The sequence below is a fragment of the Puma concolor genome, chromosome B2 (assembly GCF_028749965.1).
Source record: "Puma concolor isolate L17-30 chromosome B2, mPumCon1.1.hap2, whole genome shotgun sequence".
In the NCBI taxonomy this organism is placed as follows: Eukaryota; Metazoa; Chordata; class Mammalia; order Carnivora; family Felidae; genus Puma; species Puma concolor.
Genome location: NC_141671.1, coordinates 99,043,347 through 99,062,953, shown reverse-complemented (window position 1 = coordinate 99,062,953; position 19,607 = coordinate 99,043,347). Strand labels below are relative to the sequence as shown.

The window sequence follows — 19,607 nt, the reverse complement described above, 5'->3', positions numbered from 1 at the left end:
AACCTATGAGCTGAATTTTGAACAAGATATCCTTTATCATCTCTTTAGGCCAAATCCATGTCCATGGGTTGATTGAGAGAGGAGGGGAGTATAACAAGGAGAAAAAGAATCTAAGGTAGAAATTAGCAAGCTGTTTCTCTGGTACAGCAAGCTAATTCATTTAACTATAATAGAATTGTCTGATAAGAATTCTGTTTTCTTATCAGTTCCTCTTGGAATTATTGAGACAAGGCCTGCATATGGTTTTATTATCTGAAGGTAAAGAATACAGAACTGACTGATTCCCTCTTCCTTACAGTCAGTATTTTTTTCTTTTAATTTAAATGGATGGTGGTTTCATTGAGCTGTTCAGCATCCTCAGAGAAGTTGCCAGGATGCTTTGCCCCCCCCCCCAACTCTGAATTGCTTAGCTCTATCTCATTCTGCTTGGTTTGTCTAAAGTGTACATAGATAGATATAGATATGGATAGATATGTATATGTATTTATGAAGGTGCTAGTGATTAGGGGTATGTATCTGGAAGTGGTCAACATACTTTTTTTCAGTATAGATTAATACACAAATTCTTAAGAATATAGGGGGAGAATCAACATAGAATAACAATAATCTGTATCTTTCATTAGCAATCAGAAAATAATGCTTCTAATGCATTCATTCAAGAAAATTATTGAGTATTATATGCAGGCCAGTGGTAGTTACTAGGGATATAGCTGTGAATGAGCAAACCTTGTAGTCTGGTAGGGAAAACAGGCATTAACTATATTATAATACAAGTAATTACTTAATTCAGGTGTGATAAGTATTGCCAAGTAAAAAAAAAACCCAGATGCTACCAAAGCATATAACAAGGGAGCTGATCTTGACTAGGGCTGGTGGTAGGTAGAGTGGTCAGCGGTTAACGCTGATACCTAAAATCTGGGAGGGTGTGGGGCGGGGAAGAGAAGGTATACGTCCAAAAGAAGTAACAGGTGTGAAGACTGAGTCTGGTGTGTTTGAGCACTAGAAAGAACTCAAAGTACTATGAGCCAGAAGGAGACCTGTGACCTGAGCCTGAAGAAGTAGGCAGGTACCAGATCATGTGGGCCTGGTGGGAGTATGTTTAAGGGTTAGACTTTGATGTTGAAGCAGTGCGATGTTATTGAGAGGTTTAATTCTGTAGAATGACACGATGAGATTCGTACATTAACCATCCTGGTTACATGAGAGAAAGTGGAGGAGACAGACTGAGGAGGGTAGAGGAAGAGTAGGTGTGGAGAGGTGAATTAAGAGACTCTTGCAGTGATGTGGTAAATGGTGGCTAGACCATTGTGATGGGGAGAAATGGACAGATTTCAGAGCCATGTAGAATGTAGTCTTGACAAGACTTGGTAGTTAATCTGGGGAGGTTCTTGAAGTCCCAGTGTTTATGGCATTCCCTTACACTTTCTGTGTTCTCAAAACTCCAGGATTCTTACAGTGCTTGGTAAGTAGTAGGAGTTAAATAGCTTTGAAAGAATGAAGGGTCAGCATGACTTAATTCCTTTCTTGGGACAAAGGGGAAAAGGAATAGATAAGGATCAAATAGTTTAGGGACTTGGATTTATTTATTTGCATAGTGTGAGTTTTATTATTCATATGACCTGTGGAAAGCATATTCATTCTATCTGGGTATAAACTATTTGGGTACAAATTGGATGTGTCACATTGTCTTGTGGATTATAAGATTTTTGCACCAAAAGTTGCCCAGAAGATAAAACTCAAATGTGTGATCATTTACCGAGATTAAAGAAATTATGTAAATAATATATGTTCATTGTAGAAAAATTTAGGCAGTGTAAATGAGGCAAAAAAGAAAATAAAAATCACCATATTTCCATTATTCAGAGATAATGCCAGTGCTACATTTTGATGAAAGCCTTCCAGAATTTTTTCCTATGTGTAAAAAGCAAGAAACAAGACACAATTTGGGCCTAAATGGTTGAGATTGTTTAATAGAAGCAAATATTTATTTAAGAAGCAAAGATTTTCTTCCCTTGCTAGTGAACCTGGTACCAGTAAATATTAGCTGCTTTTATTATGATTATTAATTATGTCATTATTTGCTTATATCAAATAGTTAAAATGCTTCTAATCCTTTAATTATTTTTATGAGAACTTTTGCCTTATGTTGTTGTTTAGGAAGTCTAAAAGTACTCAGATTATATTTTTCTACCTTTTTGTTGTTGTTACAGAATACGTCAGAGAGTCATAGTTGTGCCAGAAGCCTCTTAATGGCAGATAGAATGCAGATAGTTGTGATTCTGTCTGAGTTTTTTAACTCCACATGGCAGAAGGCAAATTGTGCAAGTAAGTAATTCTTTCATTTTCATGTTGCAGTTATGGTTCAATAGTATAGATGTCAGATTTTATTTTAGTGAATTTTGAGATCTTTGAAGCTAGATAATACTTTTTATTACCAAGTTTAAATGAACTGCAGTTAGCATCATGGTTTATTAGTGGGAATTACTTGGGCAAATATTGAAAGGCAGAAAAGAGTAGCAGTTAACAGGATGAGCTTAGTAGTCAGAGCTGGACTTCACGCTAAGCTCTGCCACTTGCTAACCCTGACTGACTGGCAGTCAGACCTTGGGCGTGTAACTTCACCCCTTGGAGCTTCAGTTTCTTCATCTGATTTGGGGGTAAGTTGGGGACAATAATGGGAACCTACCTTATATGATTGTTTTTAGGATTAAGTGAAAAAAATTATGTAAAGAACTTAGCTGGGTAGCTGGCACATAGTTAATGTTGAAGAAATGTTAACTGTTTACTATAATAATGATGATGATTATAATCTGTCAAATGGAGGTGGTGGGAGGTGATAACATCTGTTCTACCAGTTTTGCAGGTTTATGTGTATTTGTATAATACAGTGAGATCTATTTTCAGGCACTCTTGGGGAAAATTAAAACCACTGTTTCAATTTGTAAGTGTTTTGAATACCAATTGTGTACCAGGCAGTTTTTGTTTTCCATGTCTTACAATTTAGTGATGAAGAAAGTTATATTTACAGGATAACCCTAAGGTAGATAAATAAATGCTTTAATAAAGTTATCGAATACTTGGGGGATATAGAAAATACATTGGGGAGAATTTGAAATGACTTCTTAGAGTAGGTACCTTTTGATCCTATTCCTTTATGGCTAGGTGTGATTTCAAGAAGTAGAGATGACAGGAAGGACACTGCAGAGGGTGAGGCACCAAAGACAGAGGCACAGAGGTGTCAGAGTTGTAGCGTTCCAGGGTCTGGAAGCACAATGGGAGATAAAGTTGGAAAAGGAAAGTAGGACCTTGACTGACGCAGTAGTTTATCACCAGTACATTAAGAAATGGTTATATACTATAGTATGTTGGGCATTCACAATACACATGGAATATTAAAGGCAGTAAGGACTACTATAGGTTAAAATTTTTTTTTTAACATTTAACCTAGGACTTTCCAAGCTGTTTTTGTTTTGTTTTATTTCATTAAAAAATTATTGTTGAAGTATAGTTGACCTACAATGTTATGTTAGTTTCAGGGGTGCAACTTAGTGATTCGACAATTCTATACATTACTCAGTGCTCACCATGGTAAGTACAGTCACTATCTGTAGCTTTTTTTTTGGTTTTTACTACAAAGACCCTTTATTTTTTTCTTTTTATGGAATCCCATTGGAAGAGGAAGAGAGAGACCAGTGAGCAAGTTATTATAATAGTTTAGGCAAGAAGCAGAGAAAACACAAAGTAGGGCATGGGCAGGGGAAATCCATAGGATTTAAAATCTGTGTACCTGTATGTAAGTCATTAATGAGTTTAACTCTTCTAAGGACTTGTCTTTTTGTTTAGTTCATAGGAGAAAAACTGTAAATGGCAAAAAGACCCCTGCTAAGTTTTTTTCCTTTTTATTGACTCTCTTAACTTTGTCTCTATTAATTCAGATTTTATGGTAATTTGAACAGAGACTTGGCTGACAGCCTTTTTTAAAGCAAAAGCTTTACTTTTTTAGTGTAAAAATTTCTAGTATAAATATGATTGAACAGAGTTTGTATACAGTTGGTATTCAAAATGATTGAACAGAGTTTACTTAACCTATATAGGAGAATTGTTTTTAAGTATTCTTAAAACCTTAAAAAATCCATTAATATAAAAAATATGTTAATTATAAGTAATTTAAAATTAATTAGAGTAAATGGGATACGTATTAGATTTCAATTCTTTTGAATGGTATGACTTAACTTTTATACTTGAGAGGCAAAGCATCTTTTGTTTAAAAGATATTTTGTAACAAAAAAAGATATTTTGTGACAAAGACTTCACTAATGCAAAGCAGCTTTCTTCACCAGTTAATTAAAAAAGAAAGAAAACATTTTGCTGCATATTTACTTAATATGGTAGTTATAAAACTCTTTAGAATAAATTCTTAGGATACCTTTGTTTTCCTGTGACCCATCCTATCTTGTAAATATTCCTTAAGTAAACTTCTTTTGAACAACAAGTGAAATGCTTACCTCCTAATTAAAATTTGGCCAAGACATATGGTCAGGTGAAAGAAGCAAGGTGCAGAGAAGTATGACATCTTTTGAGGAATTAGGAAACTAAGAAGACTTAGTTTTCATTGTACTTATATTTGTACCCTTTAGATTTTATGCCATATGCGTTTAATACCTATTCAAAAATACATTTAAAAATTTTATCAGAGGGGCGCCTGGGTGGCTCAGTGGGTTGAGTATCCGGCTTCGGCTCAGGTCATGATCTCATGGTTCGTGAGTTTGAGCCCCACGTTGGGCCCTGTGCTGACAGTTCAGGACCTGCAGTCTGCTTCTGATTCTGTCTCCCTCTCTCTCTGCCCCTCCCCGACTCATGTTCTGTCTCTCTCTGCCTCTCAAAAATAAATAAACATAATAAAAATTTTTTTTTAAATTTTAACAGAATGTCCAAATTTAGGGTATTTATATGTTAGATGTAGTCAGTCTTTTTTAGCATTATGCATTAAAAAAATTATCTTCCATTCATTTTTCATTCACATTTTAAACTTTCATTGTAACTTATATTCTATATTTTAAGTGGAAATAAAGTAGTTCCATAAATATGTACTCCCTCAACTGTTTTCTCTTGGACATTCTAAAATAATCATCTTAACTAGAATTGAATAATCTCTACCAAAATTACCTGGAAACTCTTCTAATTATGCTCTTTGCAAATGTATTTAATAAAGATAATGTGAACATTTTCTGAAAATTTTAAGGAATTGTTCAAATAACTTCTAATTTTTTACCAAAATTTAATAAAGCATTCTTACTTGAGCAGCATAATCTTCTCTTACAAAGTAGGGAGGAAGAAATAGGAAGGAAAGAAAAAATGAGGAGTTAAAGAAGTTGAGCAACAAATTAGCAGTTAATATTTCTCAGGGCGCCTGGCTGGCTCAGTTGGTAGAGCATGTGACTCTTGATCTCGGGGTTTTAAGTTCAAGCTCCACATCAGGTGTAGACCTTTACTTAAAAATAAAATCTTAGAAATAAAGTAAATAAATAGATGGATAGATAAATAAAATTTCTCAATTTTGTAGCCCTTGTCTCATTTGAGCTTCACAATAAGCCTTATGAGGTAGAGTGAGGGTTCGGAGAGTATAGATGAACTGCAGATCCAGAGTCTAGAACTAAATTCAAAAGGCTTTAAGATTGTTCATCTGAATAGATGGTGTTTACGAGTTAATGCCTAATTTAGTTTTTTAAAGTAGTGCTTGACAGATTCATTGCACAATCTCCAAGAAATGCAAATATATTTTAATTAGCCCACAAAAGTTTAACATTTATGCTATATACATGCTTGATATTATGGAAAGTCTAATCTTTTACTAATATAAATGTAAAATACTATAAAGAACAAGTAATACTACATAAAATTAAAACTAGATAATGTGAAAAAAATTTTTAATAGAGTTGCACATTTTCCATGAGACTGATGCACCGTCCAGTGCACTAAGAAGGCACCAGAGTTGCACATTTTTTTTTTTTTTTAACATTTATTTATTTTTGGGACAGAGAGAGACAGAGCATGAACGGGGGAGGGGCAGAGAGAGAGGGAGACACAGAATTGGAAACAGGCTCCAGGCTCTGAGCCATCAGCCCAGAGCCCGACGCGGGGCTCGAACTCACGGACCGCGAGATCGTGACCTGGCTGAAGTCAGATGCTTAACCGACTGCGCCACCCAGGCGCCCCCAGAGTTGCACATTTTATAGAAAAATGTTACTGTTAGCAATGATCCAGCATCAGGTTCTCATGAAATTGCATCTCTAGCAAGCAGATCTGTTAAAACACTGATTTCATGGGATCTTTACTCTTTTATTTTCTTGGTGAATGATAATAAAGTCTTCCATTTACTTGTTCACTTGAAAGAAAATCTACCTACCTACCTACCTACCCAGTCATTGTTTTTTAAATCATTGACCTTTAAAAATATGTAAAAGAATACAAGGGGTGTTTACTCTTTTAATAAATGGAAGACAACAGACATGTTATAATTTTAAAGGGATTGCCTGGTCAGAAGTTTGCCTGGATGTTGTAATTTTGTATTGTAGGAGACCAGAATATGCCACCCCAAAATACACCTCTGGCATAAGGATTATTTTGAGCTAATTATTTTGATAAACAGCAGACACAGGAGAAGCTCTGGAGACAGAGTAGAAGTAACCATTTTACAAGGGAAATTTATATTTATAAAGGAAATCTCCATTTGTAAGAGTATTTCCTTCTCTGTACCAAGAAAATGATGACCCCAACTCACAAGAGAATATTAAAAATGGAGAAGACAGGGACATGTATCTGCATAACAAACCTTACACTTGTTTACCATGATTCTCCTGGTCACTTCCTCGTAACTGGCCTCCCTCATACTCTTCTTACTTTGTTTTTAGCTGAAGGTGGCATTTAAGCCTGCATTCTAAGCCATCTCTTTGAGTTACTCATGTTTGCTGTGTATATGTGAGAGATACAAGTTAATAAATTTGTTTGTTTTTCTCCTGTTATCTGTCTTTTGTTACAGGAGCCTCAGCTGAGAACTTAGAAGAATAGAGGGAAAATTATTTTTCTCCTCTACAGTATATACATAAAAATCACAATATAAATTCTCAAAAATTTTTTCTGGATTATTTACCTTTTTATTTAAATACAAAAAAAAAAAAAAGACTCAACATGGGGCTTGGTATCACGAACTGTGAGATCATACCTGAGCCACCCAGGCACCCCTCTCCTGTACAGAATTTTACAGCAGTTATCAGAAGTATATTGTTGATATAGGAATAGCCTTGTTATCAACATGCTTCTTAGTTATCCTATGCATATGACAGTTGAATAATTGCCAGGATCACAAACTTTGATGAGACCATTGATTGTTTTATGATAAAGTGTTTTGGTTCTTTGTTTTTTTCTTTTTTCTTGTTCAATTTATTGACATACAATTGAGATATAAGTTTAAGAGGTACAGTGTATTGATTTGATATATATTGGAAAATGATTACCACCATGGTTTAGGTAATACCTCCAACATGTCGCATAATTATCATTTCTTTTTTGTGGTGAGAATGTTTAAGATTTGCTCTCTTAGCAACTTTTCAGGTATGTAAATATATGACAGTGCTGTTAACTATACTCACCATGCTGTACACTAGATTCCTAGAACTTACTCATCTTATAACTGGAGGTTTGTATCCTTTGACTAACATCTCCCTATTTCCTCTACCCCCTGGCAACCACCATTCTTCTCTATGAATTAAGCTCATAGTTGACTGTATATGCTGGGGTTTATTTCTGGACTCCGGATTCTGCTCCATCGGTCTCCTTTCCTGTGATAACAGTCAGTCTTAACTAGTTGATGAAATTCCCAGGGAAGGGATTTATGCCAGTTGAGTTTCTTTTGGAAGATTTGTCTTTAGGCCATTAAGGGCAGTTCACAGAAAGCTCTCTGCATTTGCTATTTTTCAAGTGACTTTAGCTCAAAACAATCCTTATGGCAAAGAGGCATATTTTGGAATGGCATATTCTATCACCCTTCACTTACTATGTCTTAATTGTTTAAAGTCAATAATAAAACTTCATGGTTATCAGAAGGTCAGTTAACCAGAACCCCTCTTTTACATATTTTATCTACATAGTAATTTGCTAAGCATTAGACTCACTTATTTTGTGTCTTACAATTTAAAATGTCTTTGTTTTCATACTTAAAACTTAATTACGTTATTGAGGCACAAAGTTCTAGGAGTTTATACTATATTTTCTGAAGCTTGCCCTTTTTTTTCAGAAATTGGTAATTGTCTCTGTTCTCTATAAAACTAGTTTTGTAAAACAGCAGAGATCTTTATACAAATGTCTAATGGATGCCAAATATTTTATCTAAAGGTGCGTAATAATTTCTGTCATGATGATTTAGGTCTCTGTATCTTAACTTGAATCCTCCATACCTTTAAGAATGCCTCTTGAGCTGATGCTTTGAGCCCTCACTAAGAAAGAAGCTATGCTAATCTGTCCTTGATGAGGCTGCATTGATCATCTGAGATGTGGAAAATTCATAATAACCACTTCACTTGGTGCTTATAGGAAGCTTTATTATTACTAATATTCCCTAACTTACTAATTTATAAAATATATAGCTTCTCACTGCTTATAACATTATGCTTCCAATTCCTACAAAAGCACAAAAGAGAAATTTTACTGGAGCTCCTTTATTTTAAATCAGAAAGTCAGGGCTCTTTAATAATGAAGACATTTTTAACCCTATTGTATGAATGAACTCCTTTGTGCTTTATAATACCACTGTCTAATGATCATTGAAAAAATTTTGATGGTACTGCATTAATGTGGTACTTAACAAGATGACCAGTCTGTATTAGCTTTTAGTTTAATTTTCATGTTATTTTAAATGAAAAGGAATGGCTGTCAGTAAAATAGAAGAGATTAAGTTCTTTTGTTCAGAGAAGCTTCCTTTATAAATTATTTTCTCATTTGTTGTTATTTTCCATAATTATCCTATAAATTACTTTTTAATAAAAATTATTTCAGTTATGTACTTTGTATCGAAGAAATTGCCACCGCTCTCCCATATTCGTGTGCTTTCTACTGTTTTTGTAGGCAGTACAGGGACCCCCCCCCCCCATTTATCCCTCTAATGTGTGTGTCAAGTGCCATGACATGGCTCATTAACACAGATGTGCAATTGCTATGGGTGAAATTGTATTCCCTCTGCTCCCTGCAAAATGTCAACTACAAGAACTGAAAATCTGTTTTAATCTCTTGGGCCAATACATTCTGCATGTTTGTAGTTGTGTTTTTTATATATATACTGCCTCATGCATAAAAGGATTTTGTGATGACACTAAACCAGGATTAAGAGAGGTTTAAGTTATATTTGTTTAAAAAAGAATTTAGTGTGTGAACTTTTTGAAAGCTGACAGATGGAGTAACATTTTTAAGCAGTAAAGAAAGAGTGGTATAATTAAGAGAATACTTAATTAAAAGTTTGAAAGAATATTTTGTATCGCAGTGCCTTACTAACTCAATGTGTGATCTTCAGTATATTACTTTATTTTCTGGCTGTTTCCTAATTTGTGAAGGGATCCCTCAGATTTTTAAATGATAAGGGTGAACAGTCAGAATGGGGCTTACATTCTTGAGAAGATAAAGATGCAGAGAATGTAGAGTGTAGGAGTTCAGAGAGGCAAAGACTCTAGGATTAGGTTCAGTAGCAGGGCCTCATGTATACCAGGTGCACACCAAGCCCTGCACTAGGGGATGAGGAGGTGAATGGGGCTTAATTCCATCCAGCTCAGCTTCTGGAGGCAGGAGTGTGCCATTTTGTAATCTATCTACCCAGAGGGGATGTTTTTCTAATTTGCACAAAGGAGTTTTTTAGAGTGCTGGTTGCTGCCCTGTTCAGCAGATTTACCATTCATCACAGTTGCCTAAACTGATCAGTTGGTAGTCACTGCCTGAATCCCTGCATGGTGTAAGATATCTATTCCTTATGGAAGGAGGAGCAGTGGCCTGAATTTGTTGATTCCCAGTATTGAACTTTAATGGTTTAGAATGTAGATGTGAATATTTTATTAATTTCACAGTATTTGAAAATGCAGTCTCAGGAATCAGACTGAGTAGAAATTTCAGGTCGTTACTTACCAGTTTCGTAGCCATAGGCAACTTCCTTAATTCCTCTAAACCTCTGTTCCTTATTTAGAAAATGGAGATAATGATAGTGCTTGCCTCTTAATATTATAAGAATTACAGTACATGCATATATCATAGTGTGTGATACACTAGTGTCTCTTGTAGGGGAGCGAAAAAACCTCTTTACCCATTTTAGGTTCTCTTGCTAGAACTTTGTAGATTAGATCAGGTGAGAACACGTTAAGAAGAGAAAAACAAGGGTTTATTAACATGTGTTTTGCACGTGGACACATGGGAACACCCCATAAGGGGAGTAACATATGGAAGTAATCCAAAGGGATGGTTAGAATTTGGGCTTCTATATCATGTTAGGTTAATCAAAAGAAAACAGGTTTCGGACTTCTGAGTGGAGGAGGCAAGTTCTGAGAACCAGAAAAGGTATGGTAAACCAGGGTTATTAATGCAGATTTACATCAGAGCCTTCTGCATTGGTAAGTGTTGTTAAGAGTCCTCCTCTTCCTTACACCCTGAGGGAGACATTTTACACATGGAAATTTCCCTCCAAATGTAAATTTCATTTATAAAACATAACATGTTCCCTGTTTTTAGAGCTTTTTTTCCTGCTTCTGTTGGTTATCAGTGACCTTTAGCTCAAAATAATCTATATGCCCCAGAGGCATATTTTGAGGTGACTGTATTCCAGTACCCTTCACTACCTGTTCAGTTTATCTCTTATCCATTGAATTCTTTCTGTTTGCATTGCTACCTTCTGGATAATTGCAATAGCTTCCTATCCTGTCTCTCCACTCTCAGTTGAGAGACATCATATTAGATGGCCCTGAGTGGGTATAATATATGGCTATCAGTTGAAATCAAGGAGGACAAGAGTAGCATGGAGTAGGTACTAGAGAATAGAAAATATTTGGAACATCCATTGTAGAATAATTGGTAGGGTGCCTATAAGAAGTTTTTGTGGCCCTATGACTAGAATTTAGAATTGAGTCCCTTAATATAACCTTAAGATTTTCTACAATAGTGTGCTACAAAACAGAATTGGGAGTAGAGGAAGTAAACGGAGGTTGTCTAGGGTTGGAAATGTTTGTGAGTGTGTGTAATGTAAGGAGGGCAAGGATTCTCAGAGAGTGAGATTGAAATGGCTGGCCACAAGTTTCAGGATATAGAGCCAGGCACTCAAACCTACAACCTAGATACATGGAAAGCAAAAGGAATGAACTCGAGCTAATGTTAAGTAAGAGTATTAAGTTGCAGAGGAATATCATTTATTTTAGATTTAAAAAAAACACGTAAAATAATTATCTTTGTTTCCAGACTTTACTTGAAGCCCCTTTATCAGTATTTTTTAGGCAAAATTCTTACCATCTAGTTTCTCTGTTCCCATAACTCACAATAGATTTGAAAGACCAAATTTATTTATTTATTTTTTAAGGTTTATTTATTTTTAAGTGTTTATTTATTTTGAGAGAGAGCATGTGTGCATGAGCAGGGCAGGGGCATACAGAGAGGTAGAGAGAGAATCCCAAGCATGCTTTGTGCTGCCAGCTCAGAGCCTGACACATGGCTCGATCATACAAATCTTGAGACCATGACCTGAGCCGAAATCAAGAGTCAGGTGCTCAACCTGACTCAGCTGAGCCACCCAGGTGCTCCAAAAGAACAAAGTTTATTTTATTTTTTATATTATTTTATTTTATTGTTCAAAATTTTATTTATTTTTATTTATTTTTTTTTAATTTTTTTTTCAACGTTTATTTATTTTTGGGACAGACAGAGACAGAGCATGAACGGGGGAGGGGCAGAGAGAGAGGGAGACACAGAATCGGAAACAGGCTCCAGGCTCCGAGCCATCAGCCCAGAGCCTGACGCGGGGCTCGAACTCCCGGACCGCGAGATCGTGACCTGGCTGAAGTCGGACGCTTAACTGACTGCGCCACCCAGGCGCCCCTATTTATTTAAAAAAAATTTTTTTTTTCAACGTTTATTTATTTTTGGGACAGAGAGAGACAGAGCATGAACGGGGGAGGGGCAGAGAGAGAGGGAGACACAGAATCGGAAACAGGCTCCAGGCTCTGAGCCATCAGCCCATAGCCTGACGCGGGGCTCGAACCCACGGACCGCGAGATCGTGACCTGGCTGAAGTCGGACGCTTAACCGACTGCGCCACCCAGGCGCCCCAGTTTTAAATATAATTTATTGTCAAGGGGGCTAACATACACTGTATACAGTGTGCTCTTGGTTTTGGGGATAGATTCCTGTGATTCATTGCTTACATACAATATCCAGTCCAAAAGAGCAAATTTTAAAAGGTTGATCCTGTTAGATGCAGTAAATGACTCACTAGTGAAGATGGAAGAGACCCAGAACTACTATATTTGGCACAAAACAGGATCAAAAAGCATATAAATTTAGATTAAATGAATGTAGGATACACAGTCTTTATGCCTACAGAGCACTAAGTGCGCTTATTAAGTCAGTATTTGATAACTGATGTTCACGATTAAGACTTTGTAACATATCAAAAATCAATTTAAATTTTATTTGATGTAGTGTTTTTTTTTTTAATTTTTAAAGTTTATTTATTTTGAAAAAGAGACAGCATGGGTGGGGGGTGCGGCAGAGAGAGGGAGAGAGAGAATCCCAAGCAGGCTCTGCAGTGCTGTCAGCACAGAGCCTGATGTAGGGCTCCAACCCACGAAACCGTGAGATCATGACCTGAGCCAAAACCAAGAGTCAGACACTTAACCAACTAAGCTACAGTTGCTCTGGTATATTGTTTTTATAGAGAGAGGAGAATACGTGATTAAGATTTCTGTGAAAATGTTTATGATATGAAAAAATATCTTTTAGAAACTAAAAGGGGTAAGCTTCATGTATGTGGAACACATAATGCTTGTTTGAATAAAGAATTACTATAGTTTGAAACAGAATATGATAGCTTGAGAGATAAATGACAGTTTATAATTGTTGCTTGAGATATATTAATATACATTTTTGTTTGTTTGACAGATTGTTTAACGAACACAAGTGAAGAATTGTCAAATAGCACGCTATATTTCCTCAGTCTATTTAATCACACTTTGACCTGCTTTGAGCATAACCTTCAGGTATTTTATATATGATACTTGAAATTAAAATGATGCCTTGTACAAATGAGTAATGAATAATTTTAAAAATGTTTTACCATTAATTATTGATATTTATCTAGACATACAATGTAGAAGAGTAAGTGGACCTGGATATCTGCTAAATTCTTACATTACTAGCCTTTAGGCAAATCATCAAAACTTTAGTTTTCTTACTTATAAGGTGGGAACAGCAAAATCTATCCTGCCTGCCTTCAAGTATTTTGTAGTGAGGATCCAATGAGACACTGAGTATGGAACACAGTAACTTAGGTATGTCATTGTTTAATTAAAACACGATGTTGTTCTGACAGTAATTTACCTTGACTTTGTTTATGCAAAAGGTATTATGTAATGCAGTATATGATTCTGTCTACAGGCAGCTTATTCTTTGCCTTAATATTTGCTGAAATATATTTTACCTGCTTTTAAAGGCACTGTTTAGTAAAGTAGCTTTGAATATTGAATTATAATGTAAAAGGTACCCTTTAAGAAACCTACCCTTAGGGCTCCTGGCTGGGTTGCTAGAGCTTGTGACTCTTGATCTCAGGGTTGTGAATTCAAGCCCCACATTGGGTATAGAGAGTACTTACTTTTTTTTTTTTTTTTTTTTTGAGAGAGCAAACAATGGGGAGCTTGATTTCATGACTGTGAGAACATGATCTGAGCTGAACTCAAGAATCGGAAGCTTAACTGACTGAGCTACCCAGGTGCCCCAAAAAATAAAATCTTAAAAAAAAAAAAGAAACTTGCCCTTATTGGTTTTATTTTCTCCACCTCTGACCCTTGACTGTTGGTATTGGAACTTTCCTGGTGGTGGTAAGGGGTGACGTTAGAACTCTGATAAAATCCTAGATTTGAAATTTGCTTAGCAGGTAAGTAATCCCCACAAATAGATGTAAACATGTTTAGTATATAGGTATATATGATTCCTCTTTAATAAATGTGATAACACAGAATTATGAATTTCCATGAGAATAAGAACTATTAGATAAGCAGTTCCCAAAATATATTCTGCAAAGTGTGATTAATACATGGCCTATAAAAAAAGGTTTAGTGAGTGTTCTAATAAGGTTAGGAAATGCTTTACTACAGGACTTTAGAAGGTTAGTGGATTAATTAATGTATGTTGTAGAATTCCAAATGGTAATTTTTTTTAATTTTATTTTTTTAAATTTACATCCAAATTAGCATATAGTGCAACAATGATTTCAGGAGTAGATTCCTTAATGCCCCTTACCCATTTAGCCCATCCCCCCTCCCATAACCCTCAGTTTGTTCTCCATATTTAAGAGTCTCTTATGTTTTGTCCCCCTCCCTGTTTTCATATTTTGTTTCCCTTGCCTTATGTTCATCTGTTTTGTCTCTTAAAGTCCTCTTATGAGTGAAGTCATTTGATATTTGTCTTTCTGTGACTGACTAATTTTGCTTAGCCTAATACCCTCTAGTTCCATCCATGGAGTTGCAAGTGGCAAGATTTCATTCTTTTTGATTGCTGGGTAATACTCCATTGTATATATACACCACATCTTCTTTATCCATTCATCCATCGATGGACATTTGGGCTCTTTCCATACTTTGGCTATTGTTGATAGTGCTGCTATAAACATTGGGGTGCATATGTCTCTTCGAGACAGCACACCTGTATCCCTTGGCTACATACCTAGTAGTGCAATTGCTGGGTCGTAGGGTAGTTCTATTTTTAATTTTGTGAGGAACCTCCATCCTGTTTTTCAGAGTAGCTGCACCACCTTGCATTCCCACCAACAATGCAAAAGAGATCCTCTTTCTTCGCATCCTCACCAGCATCTGTTGTTGCCTGAGTTGTTAATGTTAGCCATTCTGACAGGTGTAAGGTGGTATCTCATTGTGGTTTTGCTTTGTATTTTCTTGATGATGAGTGATGTTGAGCATTTTTTCATGTGTCTGTTAGCTATCTGTATGTCTTCTTTGGAGAAGTGTCAATTCATGTCTTTTGCCCATTTCTTCACTGGATTGTCTGTTTTTTGGGTATTGAGTTTGATAAATTCTTTATAGATTTTGGATACTAACCCTTTATCCGATATGTCATTTGCAGATATCTTCTCCCATTCTGTCGGTTGCCTTTTAGTTTTGCTGATTGTTTCCTTCACTGTGCAGAAGCTTTTTATTTTGATGAGGTCCCGGTAGTTTTATTTGCTTTTGTTTCCCTTGCCTCCAGAGACATGTTGAGTAAGAAGCTGCTGCAGCCAAGATCAAAGAAGTTTTTGCCTGCTTTCTCCTCTAGGATTTTGATGGCTTCCTGTCTTACATTTAGGTCTTTCATCCATTTTAAGTTTATTTTTGTGTATGGTGTAAGAAAGTGGTCCAGGTTCATTCTTCTGCATGTTGCTGTCCAGTTTTCCCAGCACCACTTGCTGAAGAGACTGTCTTTATTCCATTGGATATTCTTTCCTGCTTTGTCAAAGATTAGTTGGCCATACATTTGTGGGTCCATTTCTGGGTTCTGTATTCTGTTCCATTGATCTGAGTGTCTGTTCTTGTGCCAGTACGATACTGTCTTGATGATGACAGCTTTGTAGTATAGCTTGAAGTCTGGGATTGTGATGCCTCCTGCTTTGGTTTTCTTTTTCAAGATCGCTTTGGTTATTCGGGGTCTTTTCTGGTTCCATACAAATTTTGGGATTGTTTGTTCTAGCTCTGTGAAGAATGCTGTTGTTATTTTGATAGTGATTGCATTGAATATGTAGATTGCTTTGGGTAGTATCGACATTTTAACAATATTTGTTCTTTCTATCCAGGAGCATGGAATCTTCTTTCATTTTTTTGTGTCTTCTTCAGTTTCTTTCATAAGCTTTCTATAGTTTTCAGAGTATAGATTTTTCACCTCTTTGGTTAGATTTATTCCTAGGTTTTTATGGTTTTTGGTGCAACTGTAAATGGGATCGATTCCTTGATTTCTCTTTATGTTGCTTCATTGTTGGTGAATAGGAATGCAACCGATTTCTGTGCATTGATTTTATATCCTGAAACTTTGCTGAATTCACGAATCAGTTTTAGCAATTTTTTGGTGGAATCGTTTGGGTTTTCCATATAGAGTATCATGTCATCTGCGAAGAGTGAAAGTTTGTCCTCCTCCTGGCCAATTTGGATGCCTTTTATTTCTTTGTGTTGTCTGATTGCAGAGGCTAAGGTTTCCAATACTGTGTTGACCAAATGGTAATTTTTGTGTACAGTGTTTACCAAGTCTATTTGACCAGTTAGTTACTCTTTGGTTTAAGAGACTAGTGTTCTGATGAATGTTTTAGGAAAATTAGCATTTTGCTGGGATGTTAGTTGCAAATGTTTTATCCTAGTTTGTTGGGGTTTTTTTTATTGTGTTTTTCTTTTTTGTTACAAAGAAAATTTTAATTTTTATATTATCAGATTTATCAAAAAATTGTAATAGCTTGCAGACTTGGTGTCATATTAGAAGGATTTTCCCACTTTGAGATAATTTTTTAAATTGCTGTGATTTAGTAATTTTATGGTTTCATTTTCTGTGTTTAAAAAATTTTTTTTTTTTTTTTAACGTTTATTTATTTTTGAGACAGAGAGAGACAGAGCATGAACAGGGGAGGGTCAGAGAGAGAGGGAGACACAGAATCAGAAACAGGCTCCAGGCTCTGAGCGGTCAGCACAGAGCCTGATGCGGGGCTTGAATTCATGGGCCGCGAGATCATGACCTGAGCCGAAGTCGGCCACTTAACCGACTGAGCCACCCAGGTGCCCCTCATTTTCTGTGTTTAAAACATCTTATCTCTATCTGAAATTTATTTTGGTGTGAGATGCGAGGCATAGGTCATTAGTTTTTCCTGATGGCTTCTTAACTGTCCCAGTTAACTAAATAAATCCGTGAGATGAATATAGAACCAAGTTAAAAAAAAAATCAATCAAAAAATCATTTTGTGATTTTATTACAATTACATTACATTTTAGATTCATCACTTGGAAAGAATTGGCATGTTTATTGTACTGAGCTTTCCTATCTAGGAATATGGTATATCATCTATTTTTATTATTATGGTAAAATAGAATATAAAATTTACCATGTTACCATTTTTAAGCATACACTCACATTGTTGTGCAAATATCACCACCAACCATCTCTAGAAGTTTTTCGAACTGCAGGTCTGTACCCATTAAGTAATGATTCTCCATGTCTTCCTCCTCTAGCCTCTGGCAGCCACCTTTATTCTGTATTTTTTTCATGCCCTCTAGTAGTTTTACTGATTTATTTAAATTTCATATAGGTGTTACACATTTCGGAAGTTTATTCCAAGGTATTATATTATTTTTGGTGCCATTGTGAATGATATCTTTTCTTCCCCTGCTCCAGATTTTCAGTGGTTACTTTCTTTTAAAATGTTTTATTTTGGAATGATTTTAGATTTACAGAAAACTTGCATCGGTAATGCAAAGAATTCCTGTATATTCCTGACCCAGTTTCCCCAAATGTTAACCCTATGTTACCATGGTATATTTGTCAAAACTAAGAAATCAATGTTGGTACATAGCTATTAACTAAATGCCAGACTTTATTGATTTCACCACTTTTCCCACTAATGTCCTTTTTTCTGTTTAAGGATCCATTCCAGGATAACATGTTGCATTTAGTAACAGATTACTCCTTAAAATTTCTATCATATATATAGCTACATTCCCTTTCTTATTCCAAATGCTGTTTTGTGCAGTTTTCCCCCTGAGTTTTCTTTAGGCTTGTTAAAGGTATGTTCATTTTTGTTGATCATTCTGAAAACCTGTGTTTGGTTATATTTATTGGTTTCTAGGTTGTTTTTTTTAATGTGTTTATTTTTGCTTTTGCATTTATTCCTCCTATATTTTCTGGTTAATTTTGTCATTTTTCTAGTTCTTTGAATTGAATGGTCAATGTATTTCTAGCTTTTTTTTTGCTCAACAATAAAATAATTTGCAGATTGTAAGTTTATAACTTTGGCCTTTCCAATAATAAGATTCTCATATAAAGGCATTGTATTTGCTTTTTATTTCTAAATTTCTAATTTTAATTTTGATTTATTCTTTTTTTTTTTTAATTTTTTTTTTCAACGTTTATTTATTTTTGGGACAGAGAGAGACAGAACATGAACGGGGGAGGGGCAGAGAGAGAGGGAGACACAGAATCGGAAACAGGCTCCAGGCTCTGAGCCATCAGCCCAGAGCCCAACGCAGGGCTCGAACTCACGGACCGCAAGATCGTGACCTGGCTGAAATCGTACGCTTAACTGACTGCGCCACCCAGGCGCCCCTGATTTATTCTTTGACTTAAGAGTTCTTTGGAAGATTATTTTTTTGGGGGCGCCTGGGTGGCTCGGTCGGTTAAGCGTCCAACTTCGGCTCAGGTCATGATCTCACGGTCCGTGAGTTCGAGCCCCGCGTTGAGCTCTGTGCTGACCACTCAGAGCCTGGAGCCTGTTTCAGATTCTGTGTCTCCCTCTCTCTCTGCCCCTCCCCCATTCATGCTCTGTCTCTCTCTGTCTCAAAAATAAATAAATGTTAAAAAAAAAGTTATTTTTTTTAATAGGAGTGACATGATTTCTTTGGTTTATTTGCATTTGTACATCTCAAGTTTCACTGAAATTGTGACCAGTAAGTATAGCCTGTGTACATTTTGGAACTAATTGAGATATCTTTGTGATGTAATAATCAGTTATTAAAAACCTTTAAAAAATGTTTTATGGGCATTTGAAAAGAATATGTATATAGGATGCAAAGTGATTTTTTTTTACTTATTTGTTTATTTACTTTTAGGTCAAATTTGTTAGTATATTATGAAGAATATAAGCAAAGGTGTCATAACAGAGACCTCAAATAACTATCACAAATAAGAGAATGAAATGGTCTACAGGTAGACGATAGGCAGCTGTATTCCACAAGGTGATTCTGGGACCTACATTTCTTGTCCCTTTGTGCTCCCCCCTCGTTTAAGGAGTTGTGTTAGGAGGCTTTCAGCCAGGACCCCATTTAATCCTGTGAGAATGGGAAAAGAAAGAAAGTGAAGGGCAAGGAGTTTCCTTTTCAGGAAGTTTCACAGAAATTCCCGTGTCATTTATGTTTTTGTCTCATTGATAAGAATGTAGTCAATAACCATATCTAGCTAGGTGACCAAGTGCCCTGCTGAAACTCAGGCAGGTTCTGTTACTTAAATTTCTATGTGTCTATGTATGCTATCCCTAAGTTTCTATATGTGATTTTATTTTGGATGAATTTACCTTGTGCTTGTGAAAGTATTAATTTTATTATTTTGTTGCTCTGTTGTAGGGATTATAAAGGTTTATG

The 19,607-nt window shown here is 35.8% G+C and overlaps 1 protein-coding gene across 1 annotated transcript in view; it reads left to right on the top strand.

The window, feature by feature from the left end:
• OSTM1 (osteoclastogenesis associated transmembrane protein 1) overlaps positions 1-19,607 on the top strand; it is a 39,646-nt gene that overhangs the window by 3,500 nt on the left and 16,539 nt on the right. Inside the window, exons 2-3 of the mRNA XM_025925957.2 lie at positions 2,211-2,325; positions 13,177-13,274. Of these exons, the coding sequence (XP_025781742.2) occupies positions 2,211-2,325; positions 13,177-13,274 (213 nt within the window). The remainder of the gene's footprint in view (positions 1-2,210; positions 2,326-13,176; positions 13,275-19,607) is intronic.